Genomic DNA, 24,790 nt, shown 5'->3' with positions numbered 1-24,790 from the left:
GTGTAATAGTTGAGGCTACGTCTGCTGCTCTAACTTTGAAACTAAACATCCACTTGGGCAATGATGAACCATTGCAAGATGAAACAACGGTGAGGATAAAGGGATTTCTTTGAAAGACTTTTTTGTTTCCCTCAGTGAGTTGGTTTGAAGTTGATTCATGTTTGCTATGTATACAGGTTTTTAAGGGTTGTCCCACCCCTGTTCCCTTTTTTAAATCCAGCTATATCCCATTGGAGGAGGCATCAAAGATTAAAGTGTGAACCTGTTGCACCTTGGGGTAGATAATTGGTTGGAATGCACAGCATGTCGAAGCAGGGCCTCAAGGGCCAACCAGCACCAACCAAAACATGTGGCATCAAAACCAGGTAGATGTCCAGATTTGGCAAATGGGATTTTTCGCTTGTCAAGTTGATGCCAAATGATTTGTAACATGGTTTCACTCTCATCTTATTTCTCCAACATTCAGGCATCCGTGACATAGACATGTTCATTGTAAGTGGCCCTTTGGGCCCTTTAGAAAGGCCTCATGGTGACAGGCCTAACATGCTCCTAAGGTGGTCCAGGTATGGTGTTTTTTTTATTGCTAGTGACAACTGATCTCTTTTGGTTATGTAAGCCCCTTAAAGATAATCCTTAAGTGATTGAATAATGAATTTGGAGGCATTTTGGACATTGCATACAATTATGTGTGCCACAGGCACGTGATGTTTGGTTCACTACATGCAAGCAGTGTTATCAACCTATCATTGTGTTGTGTTGGTGTTGGTGTGTTGTTTTGATAGGGAGGGCTTCTTTCTATGTGTGTGTGTGTGTGTGTGTGTGTGTGTGTGTGTGTGTGTGTGTGTGTGTGTGTGTTTGGTGTGTGTGTTACTCAATGGCGCACCTGTCTGCCTTGAGGCTGGAAAGGCTACAGCCTCTCATTTCTGGAACTCGTGTGGTAATGCATTAGAGGGCTTGTCATTGTACTTTATTGAAGGCCTCTAACAAGCTATTTGACACCCCTGACAGGGTCAGAGGTGTCAACCTGCTCAGACTGACAGGGAGATGGACACATAAGGGCACAGGGGAATTAGGTTGCTATCCGAGTCAATTGCAGGTTGTAGCCCTAGGGCACTTTGCTGCTCTGCCATAAAGCCTGGATGTAGTCACATTTGATGCATAGACAGAAAACAGGAGAAATGTAAATAACCTTTTAGCATTCAAACCATACTCAACTCATCTTTGCATTCTGTTTTTTCTTGTTTTTCTTGTGATATTTTCCTTATGATGTCTTTGTGTTCGCTTTCTATTGAAGGCAAAAAAAACAACCTCTATAGCTATTAAATTGTTGTGGGGGTCAATACCTAAAAAGGTGAATGGATATTGCCAGTTGTATGTGATGTTTCACACACCTCATTTGAGAAACAAACTTATAAATCTGAATAAATGGACAGTTAGCACATTATGTCACAATAGTTTGAAATATTGTGCTTACACTTGCATGTAAAGATGTTTAGAACTAAGGGCTTGTAAGGGCCACCAAATGGCAAACAATTTAACTGAAACTGCACAGGATGGAAATAATGGAACATTGAATTCTAAAGTCTCAAATCCTTGTTAAGACCCTCCATCTTTCAAACTAAACTGGATCACACCTGTTTAGATCCTCTAATCCCTCAGCCATTTTCCATTCTTTCTCTTTTTCTCATTTCAAATGGCAACTGTTTGGTTGTCCAGCATTGGAACGTTGAGAATTTGTCCTCTGAGTGAAAGGAAAGTAACTATATTGAAGAAAGGAAGAACAGCTTGACAGAGCCAAGAATGCTACGGATCTCTTTAAGTCCCATAATGAGATGTTTTCTCTGCTCGGAGCTTGTATTGACATGGAGACTAATGATTTCCACAAAGTAATAGATTGAGAAAGTAATGCGCAGGGGTGGGAAAGACAACACAAAGTGATTTAAGTCGAAGAGTAGCCAAGATGCTCAGTGCTTCTCTTTGTATGGGGTGTGAAGAGCCTTGATGACATCACTTCTCTGGAGCAGACACGCTGAGGCAGAGAATTTGCATGTACCTTCGAACGAATGTGGATCTAATGAACATTTAAAAAACACATCTTACTTGATCACTCCAAAATAGATCTGATCAGTTGTATTCAGGCAACAACTGCTAGGAGATTTAAAAAAAAAGACAGGACTTGTATGAAACTTTCCTGCGGTTCGAGACCTTCCAATTAGGTACTAATGTTATCTATATTAACCCTTCGCCCCCTTCCCTGACTAAGCTTTATTGAGTGAAGGGCAAGGGGGTTGGGGTTGCCTCAATAAAAACAGCACTAAAAAGCAATTACAGTGCTGTGAAGAATGGGACTTGTCAGTAATTTGCTGTCTAAAACCGAGGAGATTGCAGGTCTGGGGCCGATTGGAATTCTGAGCCTGGAGTGCAGTGTGGGAAAAGCAGTGGGAAGGCAAGCACCACCCTTTGTGAGGTAATTACTGGAACTACCAGAGGCCAGTGCCAGTCTCTGCTAATGATAACCTCGCTCCTCTCCCCTGCTAGTCACCTTGTAATTGATACACCCAATCTCACTCACTCAGGACATGTCCACAATAATGTGGATGAATTTGGACATGCATTCTTTTCCCAACCGCCTTCATTTAGTCTTTCCATCAACACTAAACTGATGCTTTTATCAAGTTTATCATTGATGCGATCACCAAGAATGGAACTTGGAAGGTGTATGCACTTGAAAATAAAAACAGAGCTACTGTTTGGATGCTGTATGGATGCATGGAAACCATACAGGAAATAGGAATAGAATACTGAAATGGAGTGTTTTGGGGTATGTATTGTTTTTTGTGTTGATTACTTTACATAGGTTCTGTTACTTGCAGTGTCAGTTTTATTTTTTCCACCACTGCTAGCCATGACATGTCGTTTCTGAAAAACTGATCTGTCAATTGAGAGATGCCTAGTTACTTTTTTTTTAACAAAAAGTAAAAAATGATGCTTACAAGATAATTGCAAGTTTAGATTTACTCTGGTTATTATGAATTATTAGAGTAAATGTACAACTGACAGAAAATGACTATCTGAAAATACAATTTTTTCACTAACTTGAAAAAGTTGACATCCACATTGAAATGGTTGAGCTCTTGTGTTTCTACACTTTTATATTTTCTTTCAATGGCAGATGACAAGTAACAATAATGATTTAACTGGTAAACTATGTTATACTTCAAGACTATACCTATATGCTGACACATGAAATAAACACTCTCTGAGAAGGTTCAGGGCCTCTTTCAATTTGTGCTAAACGTAAATACTTTGGTCATGATTATAATGAGTTAACAAGATGACAAAATAACATAATAATAACAAGAATAACAACAACAACAACAACATCAACAACAACAATAATAATAATAATAAACACCATTAGGATTCAATTTTCCACAACTGAATAAACAATGTCAATCTTTTCATTGATATTATTGGTGTACTATGAAGTCCACACCACCAGAAAGATAAGAGAAAGAGCTAATTAATATTACTGAAACTGCTTTGGGAAATGCATACATGCTCATCCTACCTGCTGAACTACTTTGAGCTTCAGAGAGGTGAAAAGGTGACTAATGGGTGATCATGTCTGCCTCCTCCTCCCCACTACAACCCGCATTGACCTGAAAGATGACCCCTTGTCAACCTCCAGACTCGGCACCCGGCCACCACCACATCTTAAAGCAGCATACCTGAACACAGAGGGCTCCCCTGAAAAACTCTTCATCAAACTGAAGAGTCAGAGCAGTCAGTGTGGCAACCAAATGTGCACTCATGCATGTGTAAACGCACACCTGTAGACTGTGTGTAGTATGTCTCTTCTATCGCCAGCTCCTTCCCCCTCTTGTTATCTTCTCCAGTTTGCCCAATGTTCTCTTGTAAGTACAGAGGTGGCAAAATTCCTTTGTTGGCTTCAACAATACAAACAGGCACTTCAAAAGGGGATAAGGCTGCTTTACAGGTGCCACATGTCTTCTGATGATGCCTGTCCTCTTTAGAAATCTTGCAGATAACCCATCATCCTCATTCAAGGCAGGTGACATACTTCACACATTCCCCTCCCTGGCTGTAAAAGAGAAAATGTATTGCCATGATTGCTACAGATGTTAAGATTTTTCAACACAGCCATTAGAGAATGATATGTTTTGTATCAGTGCATAGAGTTATCTGTTGAAGATCGTTTTGTCTGTCTACTGTGTCTAATGTTTATCTAAAGATGAAAAAAGGCGATTGTGTGATAAACAACACATTGGCGGATCTTAAGTTAGAATTTAGTGGCTGAAGTGTTGTATAAAGGTGTGAGTGCTGTCAGGATCTTTTTTTTTTTTAAGTGAGAAATATTATCACTTACAGGCCATTTAAGGGGGGTTTGTTTGCAATATTTTAATTTGTAAGTCAAATGCTGTAATCACATGCGTTCGTTTCTCAAATTAGACTGTGGAAGTATACCAGATTTTCATGCAATATCCATACGACAAAAATAATTTCTGTTTTAATAATCCTCCGATCTGGATAGTCTGATGTGTTAAATGTGTTAAAGACATGTACTGAATCCAAGGGAGTGATCTAATTTCAGACAGAAGAACACATAGACATGAAAAGACTGGCTTCAAAGTCAGTTCCATAATGAAATGCCCACACACTGCACTTCTCCTCTGTAGTTCAGTTTTGGCCCATCACCTTTGGTGTGTATGACCTATAAACAAGAAGAGCTTTGAGAAACACATTCTTTGAAAGCTACAGTATGTGTTGTAATATTAAGCATTAGAGCAGCTGAGTCTCTCTAATATATAAACATTTGCACACAGATAAAACCTCAAATTGAACATATTAGGTATCAACCCCAGGTTGCATGTTTGTTATCATGGATTTTTATGTTCATAACATCAAGAGGCCTCAGGAAGAGTGAAACTGAAAGCTGGCCGTAACCAAAGTGTGACTTCTGTGGGAGTATTTGCATCGTGTCATTTGAGTGTGGGCCTTTGCACCACTCCACTGTATATATGTCGCTCCGGTGTGCCCCACAACAACATGGCTTTATTGAAATGCATGCAGTGGTCTCTTGTGAATGTCAGGGTGAAACTCAGGACATAAAATAAAAAGAGGACACTGATTGCAATTAGGCCCATTGTCTTCCATTTATATGGTTATTGGGTGGTGCCTTTTGCAGTCTGGTCGCGTCAAAGTTCTCACAGTCAGGATGCCATCTCTCTCACTTGAGCCACCATAGCCTCCTCTGGCAACTATCTGCTAACAATGTTCATCTCACTTGGGTGACAAAGCTGCTAGGGTGGGTCTGGTCTGAAGGGAAAGGCCTATTTCCTTTAGCCAAATGACAGCGTTGCTGCAGGGCCAGAGTCTCTGTCTATCCTGTGATCTGTTTCATGTTTTGTACTTGTTTTCTCCCATTCAGATGGTGTGAAAAGTGTCAAAGGTCGAGGTGTGGAATGAGCTGCTGACAGCCTCCCAGTCGTTAAACCAAACCTGAACCTGGCTGGCTCCTAAGAGTTCATACACAACAGAGTGTTCAACAAGTCTTTATTCATTTCCCATCATGAGGCAGGATTTAAATGCCATAGCATTTTTATGAATCTCTGGGAAAATAAGTATACCCAAGTAATAAGTTTCAGTCGTAGGACAAACTGTGAAAGACGGCTTAAAATATAGTTTGAAGTGGGGGTGGGCTGACTAATGAATCCACATGAATGAGAACGGAAGGGTATCACTTTTTGTGGTGCTTCCACTCTGGAGGGGGTGTGTATCAATCTTTCTGTGAGATAATGGGGTTAGATAGCAGTGAGACCTGGCCTCTGGTGGTGACATTGTTGCAGGGCTCAAAGACTATCAGGGGTCCAGCGGCTGAGCCGGAGGACTGGTGGGCTCTATTCACATCCAACCCCTAATCTATCTTGAGATCAGGTCTTTCTCTTCAACAAAGCTCCATCTATTTCTTAACTCTCATCACTGAGTTTTTTTCTGGTATTATTGTTTCTCCAAAAAGCACAGCTGGCTTCTGCAGTCTCTCAAAGGAATCAAATTATTAGACCAGCTTTATTTTCTTCTTCTTTCGCCCCATGTTTGGGCATTATGGCCTAAATCTATTAGTCTTCCTGACTGACAGCTTGTCCATATTCTAAGTGTGCAACTGTGATTAGATTTTTCATTCATTCAGGCATCAGTATTATCCGTGTCAGGCTGCAGTAGTGTCTTCACAATAAGGCACCGTCTACAGACAGGCATTCTTGCAGCTAATTCAGTGGCCCTTATTTAACATGGTAACTACATGGTGTGCCAGCTATGGGCTTACCTGCATGGTTGCCACTGAAGGGTTCAGAGTTTGTTGACCTGTTGGTAGAGTGGTCTTAATTCTAATTCTTGCTGTTTATTGAAAAAAATACAATATATTCAATTTTGATTAGATTTTTGTTGTTGTTGAGGACTTGCACCTGTTGGAATCAGCTGAATCTGGATTCACCGCTACACGTCCCTTAATTCAACATAATTTTAATCAGTAAAATGTAACACAAGAAAGTATTCTGTTTGCTGAATTAAAGATGCAATAGAAGCTTTTCAATCTCTCACACCTGAGATATGCAACAAATCATGACCATGTTTGATGCACAAAAGTTTACAGGACATTGCATACTTTAGCACTACTGCAATATTTATGTATTGCTATTATTATACCAATTAGGGTGCTCCTGGACAAATCTTTGGGGTTCCCCTACCATCACCACAACCTGTTACCGTTACTTTACACCCTTCCAAAGCTGAGTATGACCATTGTCAGTCTATCATTCATAATCACATTCCTCTCAGCATAGAAATAGCAAAGTCTGTCATTATGCATATTTGTGTCCTCTTTGGGAAAGCATAGTTTAGTGTGATGTTCCAATCAGGGCTGTTTAAAAAAATTAAAACTCTTTCATCACTCGTTTCTTTTTCTTTTATCCATCAATACAAACTATTTAACACATTTCAACTAAAACTGGCCAACTAGCTCTTCTAGCTAACTGAAACTCACAAGCATCACTTCACTTCCCACAATCCATCACCCTAAGATAAATTAAAAGGAGCATTGATTTTTTTTTTTTTTAAGATTTTTTCTTCTTCAGATCAAGACCAGATAATGCTATTACACAAAAGTCTTGTCAGATTTGAATTTGAGACAGTCAGCTTTGGGTCTTTCTCTTTTAAAAATGCTTGTTTTCATTGCCCAAGGCATAGTAGCTGAATAATGTTACCTACTTATTTCACATTGAGCATCGTCAGATCCATGTGCTACATTTACACACACATGTATGATATTGGTACCTGTGTTAAGAAGCCTTCCCTCAGGTCAGCCCCCAGAGGTCAGAGGTCAATGGGCCATTTATCCATCTATGGTTATATGCTTATGTCTTGGCACTCACAATTCACAAAACTCAACAAAATAATTCATCACATAAGTTCAGTCATAGATAACAGAACAAGTTTGGTTGTTTATGTTGCTTTATTTTGGTGTTACAGAGTTAACTTTTGAAATCTACTACAGGCAGTAAGACAAACAATACCTGTGTTCAGTCAGTGAAAAACAGATGAGGTAAAAAGGCTACAGCGTTACAAGTCACAACACTGTTTCGAAAAACATATTTCTGCAAATATATACTTTTACTTACTAATATTTACATAGCATGAAATAAATAATTATAAAAAAACATCCAATTTTAGAAATCCATAAAAACGCAAAAACTAGTTTGTACAAAACTTTGGATTCAAAGACTTGACAAAAAAATTAGAACATAAGCAAATTGTCCACACAGCAATCAATCACATATAAAGTATACAGTAATAAATGCATGATAACAGATCTTGTATTGATAATGGTTGCTGTGTAGTTAATTAAAGATGACTTAAAATGTGAAACTTGTTATGGCTGCTCATTAATATTTTCAGTCAGGATGAAAAGTAATCATGGGTAGGCGACTTTGATTAAAATGTTTGAGAACTATACATGCCTGAGACGTAGCATTACATCGGCTGTAAACAAAATTTCATCAGTGACTTTACACATGTCTTTATAGTCATGGCTATTGGTGAAATGGCATGCACACTTTTTCATAAGCATTTTGTTTCAGTAGTTTTACACTTTCCAAATAAATAAATACTGTGTTGTATTTCTTCTCAAATTAAGGGACAGCAACATTAATCATTGTGCCCTGATGTTTAGCATGACTACAAAACCATAGGCAACTAAAATAACATAAACTCTATTTTGGTCTATTTGGTTAAAATGGAAATTACTGTATGCAATAATTAGTCAAAACTTCACATTTTTTTCCAAACTACAATAGGTTTCTTTCACAGAAAGAATCAAATACATGCAAGAATATACATATAACACAAATAGTCAAAGCCATACTGTAAGGACCTAGACACACACACACACACACACACACACACACACACAACACACACCCACACACACACACACACACACACACACACACACACACACACACACACACACACACACAGATATTATCTTTACTTAGCAGCATTAAAATAAGGGAAGTATTGATAGTTTCAGTGATGCTGCATGTTGTTTAGTTTGGGGAAAAAGAAGCCACAGCTGAGAATAATCTCATAGCACAGGTTTTGGTCATCATTTTACCACAACTGCAAATTATACTGCATTATACAGAGCTTAGATAATACAGCTTAGTTTGCGTTTTTTGTTGTTGTTGCCATTTGTGTTTTATTTTATCAGGGAGTACAGAGTTGACCTCTATTTAATCAAATATCAAAATAATAGAATAGTATATGTGTGTAAATGAAACAAAAAATATAGTGGGGATATCCCTTTTATAAATAATAGTTTTCCCCACACCCATTCACATGAGACATTGCTAATACTGATAAAAACAAGGAGAACATGCTTCATATTTCTCAATGGGACACAAGTGCTGACCTTTCAGATTCATTTACAGCTCTCTGACCACCTCAGACTTACAGGTTTTTTGTCTTTACTTGTCTTTGGTTGTAACTATCGATGTTGTTCAAAGCATTGTTACTCTTAAAAAAAAAAGCTTCCACTGGTTTTTAGGTGTTTCAAGACAATGTGCAGACTGTATATTCTTGTTTCGCCGATGTTCAGTTGATGTGGCTCATGTCTACTCTCGAGATAAAATTAGTAATTGAAAGCAGATAATAAGTTGTTAGCTTAAGAATTTAAGAATATGTAAACACATTACAGCATAATAACTACATTCACTCAGGTTCAAGTGCATTCTTACCCAAACATCAGTAACATAAAAACACTATAAAACTCATTCACACAACAATGTTAGTTTTCAGATACTTATAATGTTGAGGATAATGCATGCTGTTGAGTGTCTGATCGTGTAAGTTGCTCATAAATGTCACTTTTGTGTGGCAAAAACAAGTTATGATTAAACATTGAAGAAAATGTGACACTTTCATTGTTTGCCCCATAGACTTAAAAGCATTGGCAGTGCTGTACTATTCTCAACAAAAGTAACTATTTGGAACAAAGAAAAAAAAATATCACCAATATGGTGTTTGTCAATTGGCCGACAGTTCTCCTTTTCTACGTCAGTACATGAAAACTCTTTCGTCATCGCTAGAGATAGCAACATGGTTGTCATCATCACCATCATCACTGTTAATATGATGACGATTTGTGATGTCAACATCTACTCAACCCATTCAGTTGATTAGGCAGAGACTGGCTCTTTTTGGCACAAAACACAAATCTGCTATGTTTGCCACTGGAGTCCATGGACAGATCAGACAGCTCTTCAGTCTCTCATGTCTTGTAGATAAGTTGGTGTAATTGTTCCTCTGCCTACTGAAGTCTTACATTTTGGTGAGAAAAGGACGAGAACTAGACGTCCTTATTTGCAGGTGTGCACGTCGTAGACTCTCACACACTCCTGACAACTGACGTAGCAGCACCAGTGGAAAATACAGTGACACTTCTCCTTTCTCTTCTCAGTCCTGGTGTTATGGCCTCTGCCGCAGCAGAGGAGGTCACACCCATCTATGCCATGGGATGTCAGGTTGCAGATGCGATCGCGGGTACCAAAGGAGCCGGTCTCGGGATTGGGGTCACAGAAATTGGGTGAGCTTTCATAGTAAACCAGGTCGCGCTCTGTGGGGGGTTTGAAGTAGTTGTACTTGGGTCTCAGGGTCTCCACCCATCCGCGGGACTCCTTATGTTTCTCCACCACCATCTCTGATGCGCTGTCATACTTATCCTTCATGTAGTCGCCAATAACTCGGAAGTCAGGCTGAGACCACCAGCATGTCTTGACCTCGCAGCTGCCTGACAGCCCATGGCACTTACACTTCAGGAACATGTTGTCGTTAAGGGACTAAGGATAACAAAATCTATGTGTTAATCAAACATCTGAAAGTAGAAAAACTGCTACAACACAATCCGCAAAAAGAGCTTCTTTAGAAAACTCACCATTCTTCCTGCCTCATTGTTTTGGCGGTTCATGGCTGAACGTGCATCAGGGCGATTCTCTCTCGCATCAGCAAACTCCCGGGACACCATGCTCCCAAACTCTACATCCTCGCTGCAGCCACCCCACTTCCATCCCTCACCAGGGGGGCCCTTGTGGCGTGTGTCACATCCGCAGATGGTTGCTGAACCCTCAGCGCAGGCACGGGTCACTGCAAATGCCACTCCCGCCGAGGCAATAGCATGGACAAATGCTGACTCTCGAGTGGCTGGAAAGAGAAGTTCAGAAATCTGTAAGACATAGAGCATTGGAAAAATACTCGGAGGCAACAAAATTTTTAAATTTTTTTAAATATCCTGCAAGAAGAAAATGAATTTTTTTTTTTTTTTTTTTTTTTTTTTTTTTTTTTTAAAAAAAATCAACAACAACACAACTACAAGAAACTATACATACTGTAGAGTCCATTACTTTTGTTGCCTTCATGTGTTTAGGTTGTATCTACCAAGGTGTATCTGAGTGTGTGTTCATTCAGCTCAGACATCAATCGTCCTGTCTCTGAATAAGGCCAGCAAGGCCTCAGTGCCTCTGTCTGACATAGCTAACTGATGACTCAGAGGGATCAGGATCTTCCAGAGAGATGAGAGGAAGAGACGGCCCTGACAGGCCTATAATTAAGAGACTCAATTAAGCTTTTGAAAGGTTAGGAAACAAATCATAGTCACAACAATAAGATGTGACTGTAGTGTCCAGAAATGCAATCCCGAACAATATTTTACAGTTATAGAAGGGAAGAATTTTTTGCTTCAGCATTCCCTGCTTTAACAGAATTCATTATGGCAGGACTTTTGCCTTGAATATATGTAATTGTATGGTCTTGCACAATCACAAGAAAAGAGAGAATCACAGAGAGAACAAGATAAAGAAAGTGGAAACACCAGGTGTACATATAAAAATGAACAAACAGAGAGTGAAGAAATCGACAGAGAGGGTTAAAGATCAATAGTGAAATTTGGGATTGTGTGTATGCATGTGTGTGTGATAGATAGATAAAGAGGCAGTCCATGCTTCTGTCTAAAGAAGAAGAACGACAGGGAAAGAAAGAAAAGAAAGAAGGGAGGAGTATAAAGCTAAAGGGAGTAGGAGCTCCTCCCTTACAGCAGGTTCCAACCAGTTTAAGGACTAAAGGGCATTTGAAACAATGATGCAAGAGAAAAGGCATACTGGCATCCTCACCACCCACTTCATATTGCTATTGTATACCCACAAGGTTACTAATGTTCACGATACAGCTGAACCTCTGCTCTCCTTCCTGGAGTCACGCTTACTGCATCCACCACAGATCATTTCACTTGGATATTGTATTATTTTCTTTGCAATCAAGATAGCAAAGGGCTGTAAGATGTCTAAAGTGATTAAATATATATCACCATGTATTCTCTAAAACCAACAAAGTATGAGCTTCATGTTTTGAATTTTTCGAGCTACAAGTGAGTTAAAATGTATGTATGTGGTGTTTATCCTACATCCATCTTAAATGTCAAGGTATTCATAAAATGAATTGCATTTACAGATAATAAGGATGATAGGGAATTCTGTATCATCAGCATAGAAATATAATTTAATTTAGTGCATCACAAAATGTTTGTCATTATTTATAAAAAGTGGGAAGATATATTGACCTTAAACAGGACACTGGGTAACTCGTTTGAAAACGTGACCTTATGGGTGACTGGCTATAATGCTTTGGAGCATAAAGGGGTGGAGGAGTTCAAATGGGAGAGGAAAAGAGGATTATCTTGGGTTAAAATGAGCAAAAGAGAAGGACCAGGGCAAATGTATTATGTCCTTATGTGTTTGTGTGTGTGTGTGTGTGTGTGTGTGTTGGGTGGATCAACAAATAAAGGAGAAAAACAAATAAAGTAGGTCTCTTAGGGCCACCACACTCTAAAGTGCCTTGATTTCCAAAGAAATACAGGGAATATGAACTGACCCCAACAAAATGTAGTTCTGTACATTACAGGATCACTATACAAATAATACAAAGACTGGTTTTGATATAACAGGTTATCTGCCTTCAAGCATATCGATATCCATGCCAAGCAATGATGCTACTGCCCATAAACCTCTTAAACTCTTATTGCCTATGCAGAAACATTTTCCAATAAGATAGATATATAGATAGATAGATCGATAGATAGATAGATCGATAGTCTTTATTGTCCACTGAGAAATTTTGTTTTCAAAGTCTGAACAGGGCCTCAAAAATATACATACATACACACAGTAAACATAGACACCTTCACCCCAAACACCCTATAATGCACAGTTCCCTCCAGTCCCTTGTGCGCAGCATACACAACAAGCTGCAACCCTATACTTTTTAGTTGATGAAATACGTTTTTTTTATTCTAACCACTCACTAAAAACATTTAACACGTGCAAATACAGAACAATACCCATCAGGATCTCAATTGGGAGATGAACGACAGCTCCCTCTTTAAAAAGGCACAGCAGAGGATGTACTTCTTGCAGCAGCTGAAGAAGTTCAACCTGCCAAAGACAATGATGGTGCACTTCTACTCTGCCATCATTGCTTCCATCCTCTCCTCCTCCATCACCATCTGGTACGCTGTTGCCACCACCAAGGACAAGGGCAGACTGTAGCATATTGCCTGCCATATTACTGCCTCCCACCCCTGACACAAACATTTTAATACACTCCCCTCTGGCAGGAGGCTGCGGTCTATCAGAACCAAAACCTCATGCCACAAAACAGTTTCTTCCCCTCAGCAGTCAGCCTCATTAACAAGGCCCGGGATCCCTCTTAACCCCCACCCCTAGTTACTACATGTTACATTAACGACCATCCTGGACTATAACCTGTCCACTGCACAACATACACTAAACTTTTGCACATCCCTCAACATCTCTGTGCATCCTGCACTAAACCATACAGCCTTCTTTTCCCATTGTTAAGCAGTTATATTGTATATATTTGTTTATTCATGTTTCTTTAAAATGTCTTGTTTATTTCCTTTTTCTGATTGTGATTCTGATGGTTTATGAAGAGAGTATAGTCTCTATACACGTTCACTGCATTATGAACCTGGTGCCAATTCCAAGGCATATTTTTACCCTGGTGTGGTTGAAGCATTTACACTTTGTATCAAAAAGTCAACAAAAGTTATACAAATGTTCAAATTTAGAAATATTATTGAGAATGTCTATGTATCATACTTGGTATTTCATATGACAGGGGCTATATACACCTGTAATAACATTTACTTTACCTGGAAACACCAGCTCTTACATTAGTTGCTCTGCTTTACTTGATTTTACGACCAATTTATGGTATTTTAGGACCCTCTTACTCAGACTATGCTCCTCCACCAAACTTTGCCAGACCCTGGCAGGCCAAGTGGTCCCTACAACCTGCTGGGGGGTTGAATCCCCTATTGTGCTGCCACTGTCACGCTGTGTTAGTCCCACAATGGCCCCAGATATTTTATATGAAATTTGCCCTGGCCAGTGATTAGTGGGGACCAAGTTAAGTCATAGCAACAGAGAACTATGCATTGGCTGAACCCCGCTTGTCGGCAGACGGGGAAATCCCTATTCAAATGGTTTAATAAAACAATCTAAAGGGCGTGTGAATTGGGAAAAGCACTTTTTCTTCTGCTTAATCTCATGGTTGCGAAGATATTGTGCTCTGAGCAGTGCCCAGCAGGGAGTGGGGCTAAGGTCCCCCCATCAACTCCATTTGCCACACCCCTTCTTTCTTTCTTGCCCAGAGTTAATGATATACTGGTGTGCTAGTTTCCCTCCCCCAGCATGGAGAGACATACGTCTCATGAGAAGCATAGACCTCTTAGCTCATCCTAAATAGTTACACCTTCTCATCCTCAGGTCATAGGTCGTAACCTACATCCCCTGACCTTTTCCCAGTTAGTTTAGTTGAGACTTAATGATTTAGGTTAATTTGTTAGGTGGATTTCCTGGTATACAGACTTTGCAGAGGCAGAGGTACTTACAGGGAATGGTTTGATAAGTCAGTATTGAACTTTGCAATCCATTCCAAATGCTTTATGTATTACGTAATAGGAGTGTCCTGTAAACCTTACGTGCATTTAATGGTTTCAAGTAGAATAGTGACAGCGCATGTCTATACCTGTGTGGGTGGTAACACCTGCACAATTGGGACTGTCCGCTTTTCGTAGCAAATTTGCCCTCACTCATTTTATCATATGACTCATAAACTGGAGCCTGATTATACCCATAAAGTTGGTAGGTGTTTTGTATATACAAAGAATGCAGAAATGGCGCTGGAATCAGTTCCGCAGACTAAGAACACCTGCGCAGCTCTCTATTACCTTTCATCACAGGCAGATTCCAGCAGTGCATGTTTTGACACTTTAGTTAATGTAAATTAATGATTGCTGACGCAGACATAGCCTAGAGGTAGGGCTTGTGATTTGGGGTGTGGAGTGAGAGAGAAACATAGAGAGACAATCAGGCCATGTGAAGGGGAGAGAAAACGTGCACATAGAAGAAGTATGTAAGTATTTTAAAGGCAGGAGAAACTTAACTCTTTTATGTTTTGGTGCATGAGGTTGAGTATGTGACAGTCTATTTAGATAGATGAGTGTTTGTGTGTGGTCAAGACAATGCATGGTCCCAATTTGTATTAGCATGTTTATGCATACATATTTGAAAGCAGGTTGCGTAAGTGATCAAAGCATTTTTCCACAAGTAGAAACTAAAAAACGTTTTCCATTGTATTAAACTGTAGTCTCAACTCAATTTGCAGAATACCTTCTTTCCTTAATAGTACATGTCATTCATTCTTCTAGTACTTTTCCAGTTTTTAATCCACCTCTGTAAAACAAACTTCTAATGTCCTCGGTGAAGGTGAGGAGGACAGGGGCAGTGATGGACTAACTGATAGGAACTAAGCCCCTGAAGCCTATAAAGGCGCCTACTCTTCCTTTCAGCTTTGGCCCCCAAAAAGGCAGGAGGAAACCGACACACAACAGTCTGATTCACAGACAAACAGACACCAGTGAGGACAATGGCACTGTTGCACAGACAAACACCAGCATCAATCAAATCCAATGAAATGGAAGCCCTCTCCTACTAAGCCCTATCAAAGGCCTGTGAGCCCAAGTCACTCTCATTGGCCTCTGACAAAGGCACTTAATCCAGCCACTTTGACCTCTCACATTATTAAGGGCCTCAGTGACCTTAATCCAATCAAAATGATTTACTAAAGCCCAGTAGCTGCCTCCTCTTTCCACTCAGTACCCCTGCAATTTAGGCCTGGGAGGGAAGGCAATTGTAGAGTTGTGGTGGCATTTTGCACCACAATAGGGCTCGGACTGAGAACCCCTATCGTTAGCCACCTACTTGAGCTCAAGCCTCTTGTTAACTGGCTCAGGAGTTTATTAAAAGCAATTGCCCTACGTAACCTCCAACCCTCTGTGTTTCCATCAATTTTCTGTAAACTATGTGACAGGTTTAGATCCCTGACCCTCCCTATGTTTAGTGCCCATTCTTAATTTTGGAGCCTGTAACTCATTTTAGCGTTAGCAAGACGCAGCACAGACGGAAACAAGAAAACCCAGAAAAGAGCATCTTGGGACACCATATAAGAAGCATCTGCTCTACTCACTGAAGGCATCAAAGGAATACTTGGACATGTTTCAGTAATGCGCTCATTCGTTTTCTTGCCCAGAGTTAGATGAGAAGATTGATACCATACAATAACATCTGTCCATTAAATATGAAGCTACAGCAAGTAGCCGGTTAACATAGCACAAAGACTGGAAACAAGGTGGAAACAGCTAGGCTGGCTCTGCTTGGAGATAAAAAAAAATCTACCTCCAACACAGTGGGGATTTCTGCAGCCTGAGCCCATATGTAGACCAAAATTGACATACACTTGAAAGTCTTAATACATCATCACATAATCTAATGGAAAAATGCATTTTGTAATAGTCCATAACTCAGTTTACAGTTTTGTGCAAGGCACTTCAGAGGATTGTACAGAAGAACAATCACAGGGGATTCCCTCCTAAAGAAAACTCCAACAAGACAGAACTCACTCGTCTCTATTGTGTACATCATTTCATGCATACAGGCTGCTCAGAGCTTGTTCAGTCTACAGTCTATTTAAACAAGGGTTTGAATGAGCATAATGAATGATGCAGGGGGGGGGGGGGGAATTTAAAAAAAAAAAAAAAAAAAAAAAAAAAAAAAAATTTTAAAAAAAATAAATAAAAAAAAAAAAAAAAAAAAAAAATTTTTTTATTTTTTTTTAGTAATTTTTTTGGAGGTTTTTTAAAGAACTAAGAACTTCTAAGAACTTAACTAGAGACATATAAACTAAAAAAGAAAATAATTTGAGGGTGGTAGGGTCAGACAGCATCACCAAAGTAAAAGTATTTTTGGTGTGATGTTACATGCAGTTACTCAAAGCATTATATTTTCCTTCTGAGACTATCTTTACAAAAATAGGTCTTACATGATGAAACTTGGCTTATTCATTTCTTGTTGTTTCTCTGTGGAATATAGATGTTTTTGTTATGTCTGTCATATTTTTCCTGGTTATGTAGATTCTTGACAGCCTCTTACTTTGATAATTGGGCAAGTAGAACTTTTGCAAATGCTACCAAGACACTGGTTTTGTCTGATCTTTCAAAAGCTGGTTTGAAAAAGGTAAATTTGGTTGATAGCTTTGACGTCTGTTAATCACAAATGAGCCAAGTAAACCACACGGATGGTGCCAAATTAAAACGGCAGAAATCTTTCGGGGGAGTTTAAACATGAATATTGGCGACCTGTGTTTGAGTTTTTTTGCATGACAAAATGCAGCATATGTGCACTATGATGATGTTATAGAAAGCACACTGCACATGTTATTAAGTCCACATAGATGTGTTTGTTCTATAAAATTACCTTTATCTAACACTGGCCCAAAAATGGCCAGATTGTCATTGACCGTGGTGCAGTTCCAGCGTCGGCCTCGGAACTGGTGCTGGCACTCCTGGATGCCAATCTTCACCCCCTCTGCCACACTGGGCATGATTTCCACGTAGTTCCGGCAGAAACGCAGCTGCTTAGGCACCAGACCCGGGATGCTGCCACAGAGGATGGGTTGAGTGCCCAGTGATGAGTATTGGTGGCCCACTGCTAGTGACCTAAAAGGTGAGGGGAAGTCACATTGTCAGTGCATTTTCATGATTGCAGTTTATCTGTCTGTCTTTATCTATTTATTTAACACCACAGAGGTAGAGTTGGTCGTCTTTCAACCACAAGATTGGCGGATCGATCCCTGACCCCTCCTGTCTGCATGTCGAAGTGTCCTTGAACAAGACACTGAACCCTGAGATGTTACCTGGGCCCTATGTGGCTGTCCACTGCTCCTAATATTTAGGATTCAGGAGACTGAACTTCATTACATTGTTTTGTACGATTATATGTGACGTATAAAAAATGTTTCTCAAATGGAAGACTAATTTCCCTCTGCAGGTGCAGTGTAATTCCATGTCTGAGTTTGATTGTGTGTGTTTATTTGCTGTATCAGATGCCACCATTAGGCATCCATTCGTTATCCCTTAAACTACCCTCTCTGCAGACACCTGCCCTTTGTATGTATTGAAATTGTAGCCCTGCTACCACAGAAGCAGCCAGTGTTGCTGTGTAAGATGAAAGTCCACAATGCATCTCGAGGTCTTCATAGACCTTAAGCTGACAACTTGGAAAACTACACCTTGTTATTAACTGTCCGCACACTTAACAGGCCTTCGGCTTAGGGTAATAAGAGTGCAAACCCTACATTGAAACTTCAGAGAGTGTATTAAGTGTAACACAGAACCCAACCCCCTTCTTTTCCTTTGAGGAAGGTATTCTGGGATACAACAAGTGCAAACTTGGTTCACTGATTACATCTCTCCGTCTCGTTCTCGTTGTAGCTTTCTCTGTCTTTCTGTCTTTATTTTCTGTGTCCTCTCAATTAGGATTTTTAGTAACTAGTAATCATAGAAATGGGATATCCATTGTATCATTGCACAGTATGTAATTTAATCAATTTGCTGTACTATGCTTTGACATGACCATTTATTGGCATTTCCACATCACAGAAAGCCTTATTGGCTCATACTAAAAGTAGATAATTGGTTTGATTGGTTACGCTCTTTATTAAAAGGATATATATATATATATATATATATATATATATATATATATATATATATATGTTGTGCATGACCCGCTGACCTGAGCTCTCATAATTTAATAGCACAGTTCCTATTATCTTTGGCAAGCTTGTTGGAAATCCAGTCTACATGTCACCTCAACTGTCTATTAAAGAGTGAACACTGGCAGCAGTAATCTGCTGATCCTCCCCTGAGTGATATGGGCTTGATAACAGTTACTGTAGCTGTTGCACAAAGGCGAAGCCAGAGCAGTTGTGTAGTCTTTTGCCACTCAGCTCGCTGTCTGTTGACCCGTTCACTGTTGTTCAAGGACTAATCGGCGATCACATCAAGATTACCAAAAGTCCTGACATTGGCCTCAGGCGGCTTTCTTTAAAAGCGCACAGACCAAGAAAAGATCTCCTCAGCCAACTGACCCCTGCCTGACCATGATGGCAGCAAAACATGTTGACCTTGAATACCTCAATTACATGTTGAATTTAATTCATTTCATTTTTAATATTACACTTTAATGTTGTCTGTTGTCAAGGTGTGTGTAAGCCATACACTGACCTGTTGAGTAAACCACTGTTATTTCCCCCGAGCAAATGTCAGAGTTATGTGTCACACTGGTTCGCACAAAATTTCTCGCCTAATTTCGACAGACTAGACCACTCTAGTTAATCATAAATGAGACATCCAGTAAGCGAGCAATGGCAAGTTGATTCCAGAGAAAATCACGTTTGCCTGCAGTTTGTCTACAACATCCATCAGTAAACAAGGGCACTCCAATTACACACTGACCTCTCTTTGGCCCTTGTCAGTCCATACACCCTGAAGCACATCTTTCCCTGCAGAAACCTGAGTCCACATCGCAAACTGGTGCAGACTTTTGGTTAGCCTCTGACATGCACAACAAACAACGTGTACAACAATTCATCAGAGGTTCATCATTGTGAGGTGTTTAGTGGGACTGAAGGAGGTGAAAACAAGAGCTGCAGGCCTGCAATTTCTTTTTAAAGATAGTAGTCCCCTGTCAGTCTGGTCTTGAACCTCCTCTGCTTCCTTTTGCTCTATGAGGAATAAATGTGGTGTCTCTGAGGTTTTCTGAGGTGCTTTCATCACTTCCATCATTGTCAAATATATTTTGCATTAGTGAATGAGCACAAAATGTGTCTGAACACAAAATGTGTCTGAACAGCAAAACAGTGCAGAATTAAGGTCATATACAAGTTTCCTCTTGACCAGAGTCTGTAATGAGCCTAACTACTCATCAGGACTACACCTGTGAGGGTCTTTTTGGGTGCATTTCTGCAAGGTCATATTCCTAAACCGTGCCACATAAAACCATCATTAGTCAATGTGCTTCAGTTGCTCCACTCATGAGCATCTCTGTGTCTGTCTCAATGGGGCTGAGTAATCCATGCCACCTCTTCCTGTGTTAGGAAATGGCCTAAAAGAGGAGGCAGGGCTTGTTCCACCAGGGATGATTTATGATTTTGGTTTTAAGGAGCTATTGCATAAATGCCAGAACTGCTGGATAGCTCTAACAAATATTTTAACTTAAATACTGACGTTGCCTGGATTTTAAGCATCTATTGAATGCTTTTGCCTTCATTTTTTATCATTTCAGCGGAAAAATCCATTTATCCTCCTCACACCAGCTGCCCTGCAAAGAAAGGGCAAGTGTAAGTGGTCATACAAGAGGATTCACTAATGCTATTAAGATTCATGATGTCAAATGAACACTTTATTGTCAACTGTTACAAATAAATACTTAAGTATGTATCATATTCAATTTTTGTCTCAGTACAGACTTTCCCCCTCTCATCTAAGTGCATCCAGCATAGGTTTAATGCATATTTCAGCAAGCCCAAGCAGGGTACCTTAGAATTACCACTTTACTCGTGGGCCCTGGGGCCTTGGAGCCGACTTTGACATCAAGAGAATATGTTTGGGAAAAGGAATGTGCGGCAAGCTTTCACCTCCAGGTATTTATCTTCTAAGGTGGGGTGGACTCGGGAAGGGGGCGGTGGGGTGGCGGTTGCAGCTAGGCTATGTCATGGCAGGTCGAGTAGAGACAGACAAGAACCTGTCTTAGTGCATATCCCTATCCCCAGAGACTACTGTGGCACAGAGGTTGAGTGTGATGCAGCTCCGATGGCCACTTGAAGCAAAGTTCAGCAGAGTCTGTAAGCAAAACATCACAGGTTGCTTTTCACAGAAGTGAAAGCTCATGATAGCTGACATGCTGTTTGAAAACGGAAAGACAATGCAGCCGTATTGAGCGCAATCCAAAAGGAACAACGCTATTTGACTTGGGATGAGTTGCTACGAAACAAAAAACACATCAGTAGTGCTGCATGAACACCCTCCCCATCAGTATTACGTCAAGAATATTCAACTTAAGGTGACTTCATGTGCTACTTCTGCAGCTTGTTTCTTTGGTAGGAGTGATACAGCAAACTTGCTCCCGTTATGTATACTTGCCACTCTTTTGCTTCTCTTAGACTCTTCAATCAAACCATCAACACAGAAGCTAGATTTGCTGTAGTTTTGTTATGACTGAATGGAAACCTCCCTCCCATTGTGTCATTTGTAAATGGCTCCACAAAAAGAATAAATGGAAAAAAGAAGCTCTTATGGAGATTGAAATTCAAGGCCAGTGTGCATGTGTGTCAATCAGCAGAGCTCTAAGATAGCTCACACACACAGGTGTCAACAAAGAAGGAGCAAAACATATCAGGTGATAGAACACAAAAATGAACTGAACATCAAGTTGGTAGAGCGTCCTGTGTGAATGTATGCACTAACTTTTAGAAACAGGACTTTCCTGATTTGGGTCAGTTTTTTTCCGCCCACTGTTATATCAGGATTTCCTTCCAGCTGTGCGTGTAATTAGTTTCTCATCAGTATTACCACCAGGAACCCCATTAAGGGAAAGTAATGGGAACACCCAATAACTAAGCAAAACCAAATATAGAATGATTTAAAAAATATATAAAACACACATCAGTTGTTAGTTTAGTGCTAACAAGACATTTGTGATTGATGTGTGTAGCTGATGGATCAAGCATGAACACTGTGGAACCAGACACCAGCTTCTAAAAATGAGACAGAACATTTATACAAAATGAAAAAATAGTGCCAATTAGTGATGTTTGTCAGTTTCTTAAATATGAAAAATTATAGGCCGCTTTATCATTGATTTACAATCTCATTAGTGCATACTACGCAGTGATTCTGTGTTTCCTTGTGTGATTAAAATTAGAAAGAAACTGCAACAAAGGCATCAGTTTTTGATTTTTGAGGACATTCGGAAAGTGAAGAAACTGATGGGAAAAAAACAGTGTTGGACTGAGACATCCATGATATCCATTACAGAAAAGGTTGCTATCACACTTCAAGCTGTGGTGAATTTGGTTATTAAGCCTTCAAATATGTTTCATTAAAAGAAAAAGAGGATCCCAAGTCAGATAAGAAAAAAACATTGCCATACATAAATATAAATTACATAATGAATATGCGTATACAATATGTTTTACATGATCAGTTTGTCCTAAGGTCAAACCCAGGGCAATATTTCATATTTGTTCTGTGCCACTTTGACCCTATATGAGCGAACACACACACACACACACACACACACACACACACACACACACACACACACACACACACACACACACACACACACACACACACACACACACACACACACACACAAACTTTGCACCTGCTGCACTATGAAAATTAAAATTGCTCTCAGTCAAATTGCATCGTTAATGTTGCAAATGACCATAGCATAACAAAATTAACATACCATTTGGAAATATGCTGTTTCGTTTTGTTTTCTACAGGTCCGTTTTCTGCTATATTTTTCAATTTAAAAGCGTCATTATTTTTCTTCTCGTCTGGTTATTAAGCCATCCTTTGCAACTCATTGCTCAAAACAACTTTACCATCAGTGCAGCTAAATGTTCCGCTGCTGCGAGAAACGAAATTAGAATCATAACCACTCAAACTGACACACAAGCGGATCATCAGACACTTCTCAACGTTTCAAAAAAATATGCTACCCCATTCGTTCCGGCATATAGCCTAATGAAAATAAAACTTACCACCAGATGGGATAACTTGCCATGACATGCGTAAGCCCACAGAGCAACAGGAAACATCCAAGGTATATCATCCTTAAAGTTTCGCTAAAACTTCTCCAGCAGAAAGCCTACATGCGCGCTCATACGCGCACTGAGATTTTACTAAGATAAAAAAAAAAAAAAAACGAATCTGAACGGATGGATTTTAATTTCTATCCTCCAAAAACAATGAGGGAGAATCTATCTTTCGCGACTACTCGTGGCAGAACTCGGGAGCCAAATATTAAAAGTTAAAAGCTGCTTGCTTTTTTTTTAGGACCCAATCAGCAGGTATTGCCAAAGGGGGAATTCTGATGATATGTTCCCTCTGTTGCCTAGTCAGGCAGTTTGAACTCAGACAACAGAACAAGCTAATTTTAAGATGTGTTTTAGTGCTCATTGAGAATTGGTCGCATTAGCATGCAGTGTGTGTGATATATAATGTTTAAAGGAGAGAGGGAGGGTCTGAGGGGTTTTAAATAGACATCGGAACCCCTGTGGATTGCGTAGCTATAACAACCTGTCCGGATTTCACTCCCTGGCTTGAGGCTTCTAAAATGCAGAAATAAATATGTGTGAATTGCTTGAGACCATTATTAAGGGCTCCTGTCCTTATTTGTGCCTGCTTACCATAAAATTAGAAGTTGAGAAGGTTTTTTCTACAGACTGATGGATTCACGATGAAATGAATAAAACGGGATAATTGATAAATTGCTACTGGATTTTTCCAAAGAAAACCTTAATTATTTGGCCATCTATTGCATTTATTCATTTATTCTTCTAAATATACTATACTCTAAAATATCTGGCTTTCTGTCACCATACTGTATGCTCTTTTAAAATATGCTCTGAGATTATAAAATGGCAAACCCCCCCCCCCCCAAAAAAAAACAAAAACAAAACAGTGTTGTTCATTCTCTTGTAATCATAACGCATCCAGGTTCAGGTAAAAATGGCACATTTTGAGCATTAGTTAAGGAAGGAAACGTTTTTTTTTCTCCACGTGGTATTACTTCCTGCACTGTTTATAACTGTTCACAGCTTGAAGAGATTGACTTTAAAGCTGCCTGCATGATGAGCTGCCAGTCTGTTTATTCCAACGAAAATATTCGATCAAATTGGCCGCACCACTGAGTTTAAATGGCAGACCTCTGCTTCCCTTTCTCAATGTCAAGTGGCTGTTGATAGCTGATCTAATAGGAGGTATCTCCATTTACAGGCACTGATGCATACTTGAAGATAAAAAAAAAAATCTGTCCTAGTTGTGCAACATCAGTGACTGTATAAAAGACAATTTCTGAACACTTTCACTGTTATTTTCACTATTTTTAGTCAACACGTGTTATTGTTTAGTAGACTATATAATAATAATAATAATAATAATAATAATAATAATAATAATAAGAGTGCATTTAATTACAATGATATAAAATCAAACTAAGTTTTAGTAAGACTTTAGTGCACGTTTCTGGCTTTGTGCGTATGAAAAAAGTTACCCCAAGGCAGCCAATAGCAGCTAAAAAACAATTAATGTGCAGTGAAATTAAATGTGCATATTAATGAAGCTGCAGTGACTATTGTTTTATCATATTGCAGAAGCATGCAGCTGGACATGCATTCTTAAGTAGTTAATAACAGACAGCTGTCTCAATCAGCCCAATGGTAGACTGTGTATTTGTAGGCCATAACAACTGTAACCAATTTTCTAATATCAAAACAGAAAAAAATTAGATTCTATTTTTTTTATTTAAATATTTTTTATTTGCTCAGATTCTGTTCTGTGAGCTTTGAGTTTTTGTTTTTTACTTCACCTGTTCGAGCTAATTTGGATATCTTCATATTTATGCAACATCTAGTCAAACATTTCAGTCAAACCTGTCATTGTTCTCCAATTTCCAAAACGTGTTCACATGCTTAACTTAACTTAAACATGGTGCACACGCCCTGAAGC

The 24,790-nt window shown here is 39.5% G+C and overlaps 1 protein-coding gene across 1 annotated transcript; it reads right to left on the bottom strand.

Moving 5' to 3' along the window:
* Positions 1-7,838: 7,838 nt before the first annotated feature.
* wnt3a (wingless-type MMTV integration site family, member 3A) lies at positions 7,839-22,950 on the bottom strand. The gene is made up of 4 exons (XM_039814767.1): positions 22,822-22,950; positions 17,463-17,704; positions 10,511-10,776; positions 7,839-10,415 (listed from the first exon to the last, which is right to left on the bottom strand). Exons 1-4 carry the CDS (start codon positions 22,890-22,892, stop codon positions 9,936-9,938), a joined length of 1,059 nt encoding a protein of 352 aa, XP_039670701.1. The 5' UTR covers positions 22,893-22,950; the 3' UTR covers positions 7,839-9,935.
* Between the last annotated feature and the right edge of the window lie 1,840 nt (positions 22,951-24,790).

This window comes from Perca fluviatilis, chromosome 11, assembly GCF_010015445.1.
Source record: "Perca fluviatilis chromosome 11, GENO_Pfluv_1.0, whole genome shotgun sequence".
NCBI classification, from domain to species: Eukaryota; Metazoa; Chordata; class Actinopteri; order Perciformes; family Percidae; genus Perca; species Perca fluviatilis.
The sequence above is the reverse complement of the archived record's forward strand: the minus strand, read 5'-3'. Positions and strand labels throughout refer to the sequence as shown.

What these genes read in the sequence shown, in the direction of transcription:
- wnt3a (XM_039814767.1), bottom strand. Translation starts at nt 22,892, where the DNA reads ATGATATACCTTGGATGTTTCCTGTTGCTCTGTGGGCTTACGCATGTC. An exon ending in GCAAGTTATCCCATCTGGTG is followed by an intron (nt 17,705 to 22,821) that starts GTAAGTTTTATT and finishes CTCACCTTTTAG; the next exon opens with GTCACTAGCAGTGGGCCACC. An exon ending in ACAATGAGGCAGGAAGAATG is followed by an intron (nt 10,416 to 10,510) that starts GTGAGTTTTCTA and finishes TGTTATCCTTAG; the next exon opens with TCCCTTAACGACAACATGTT.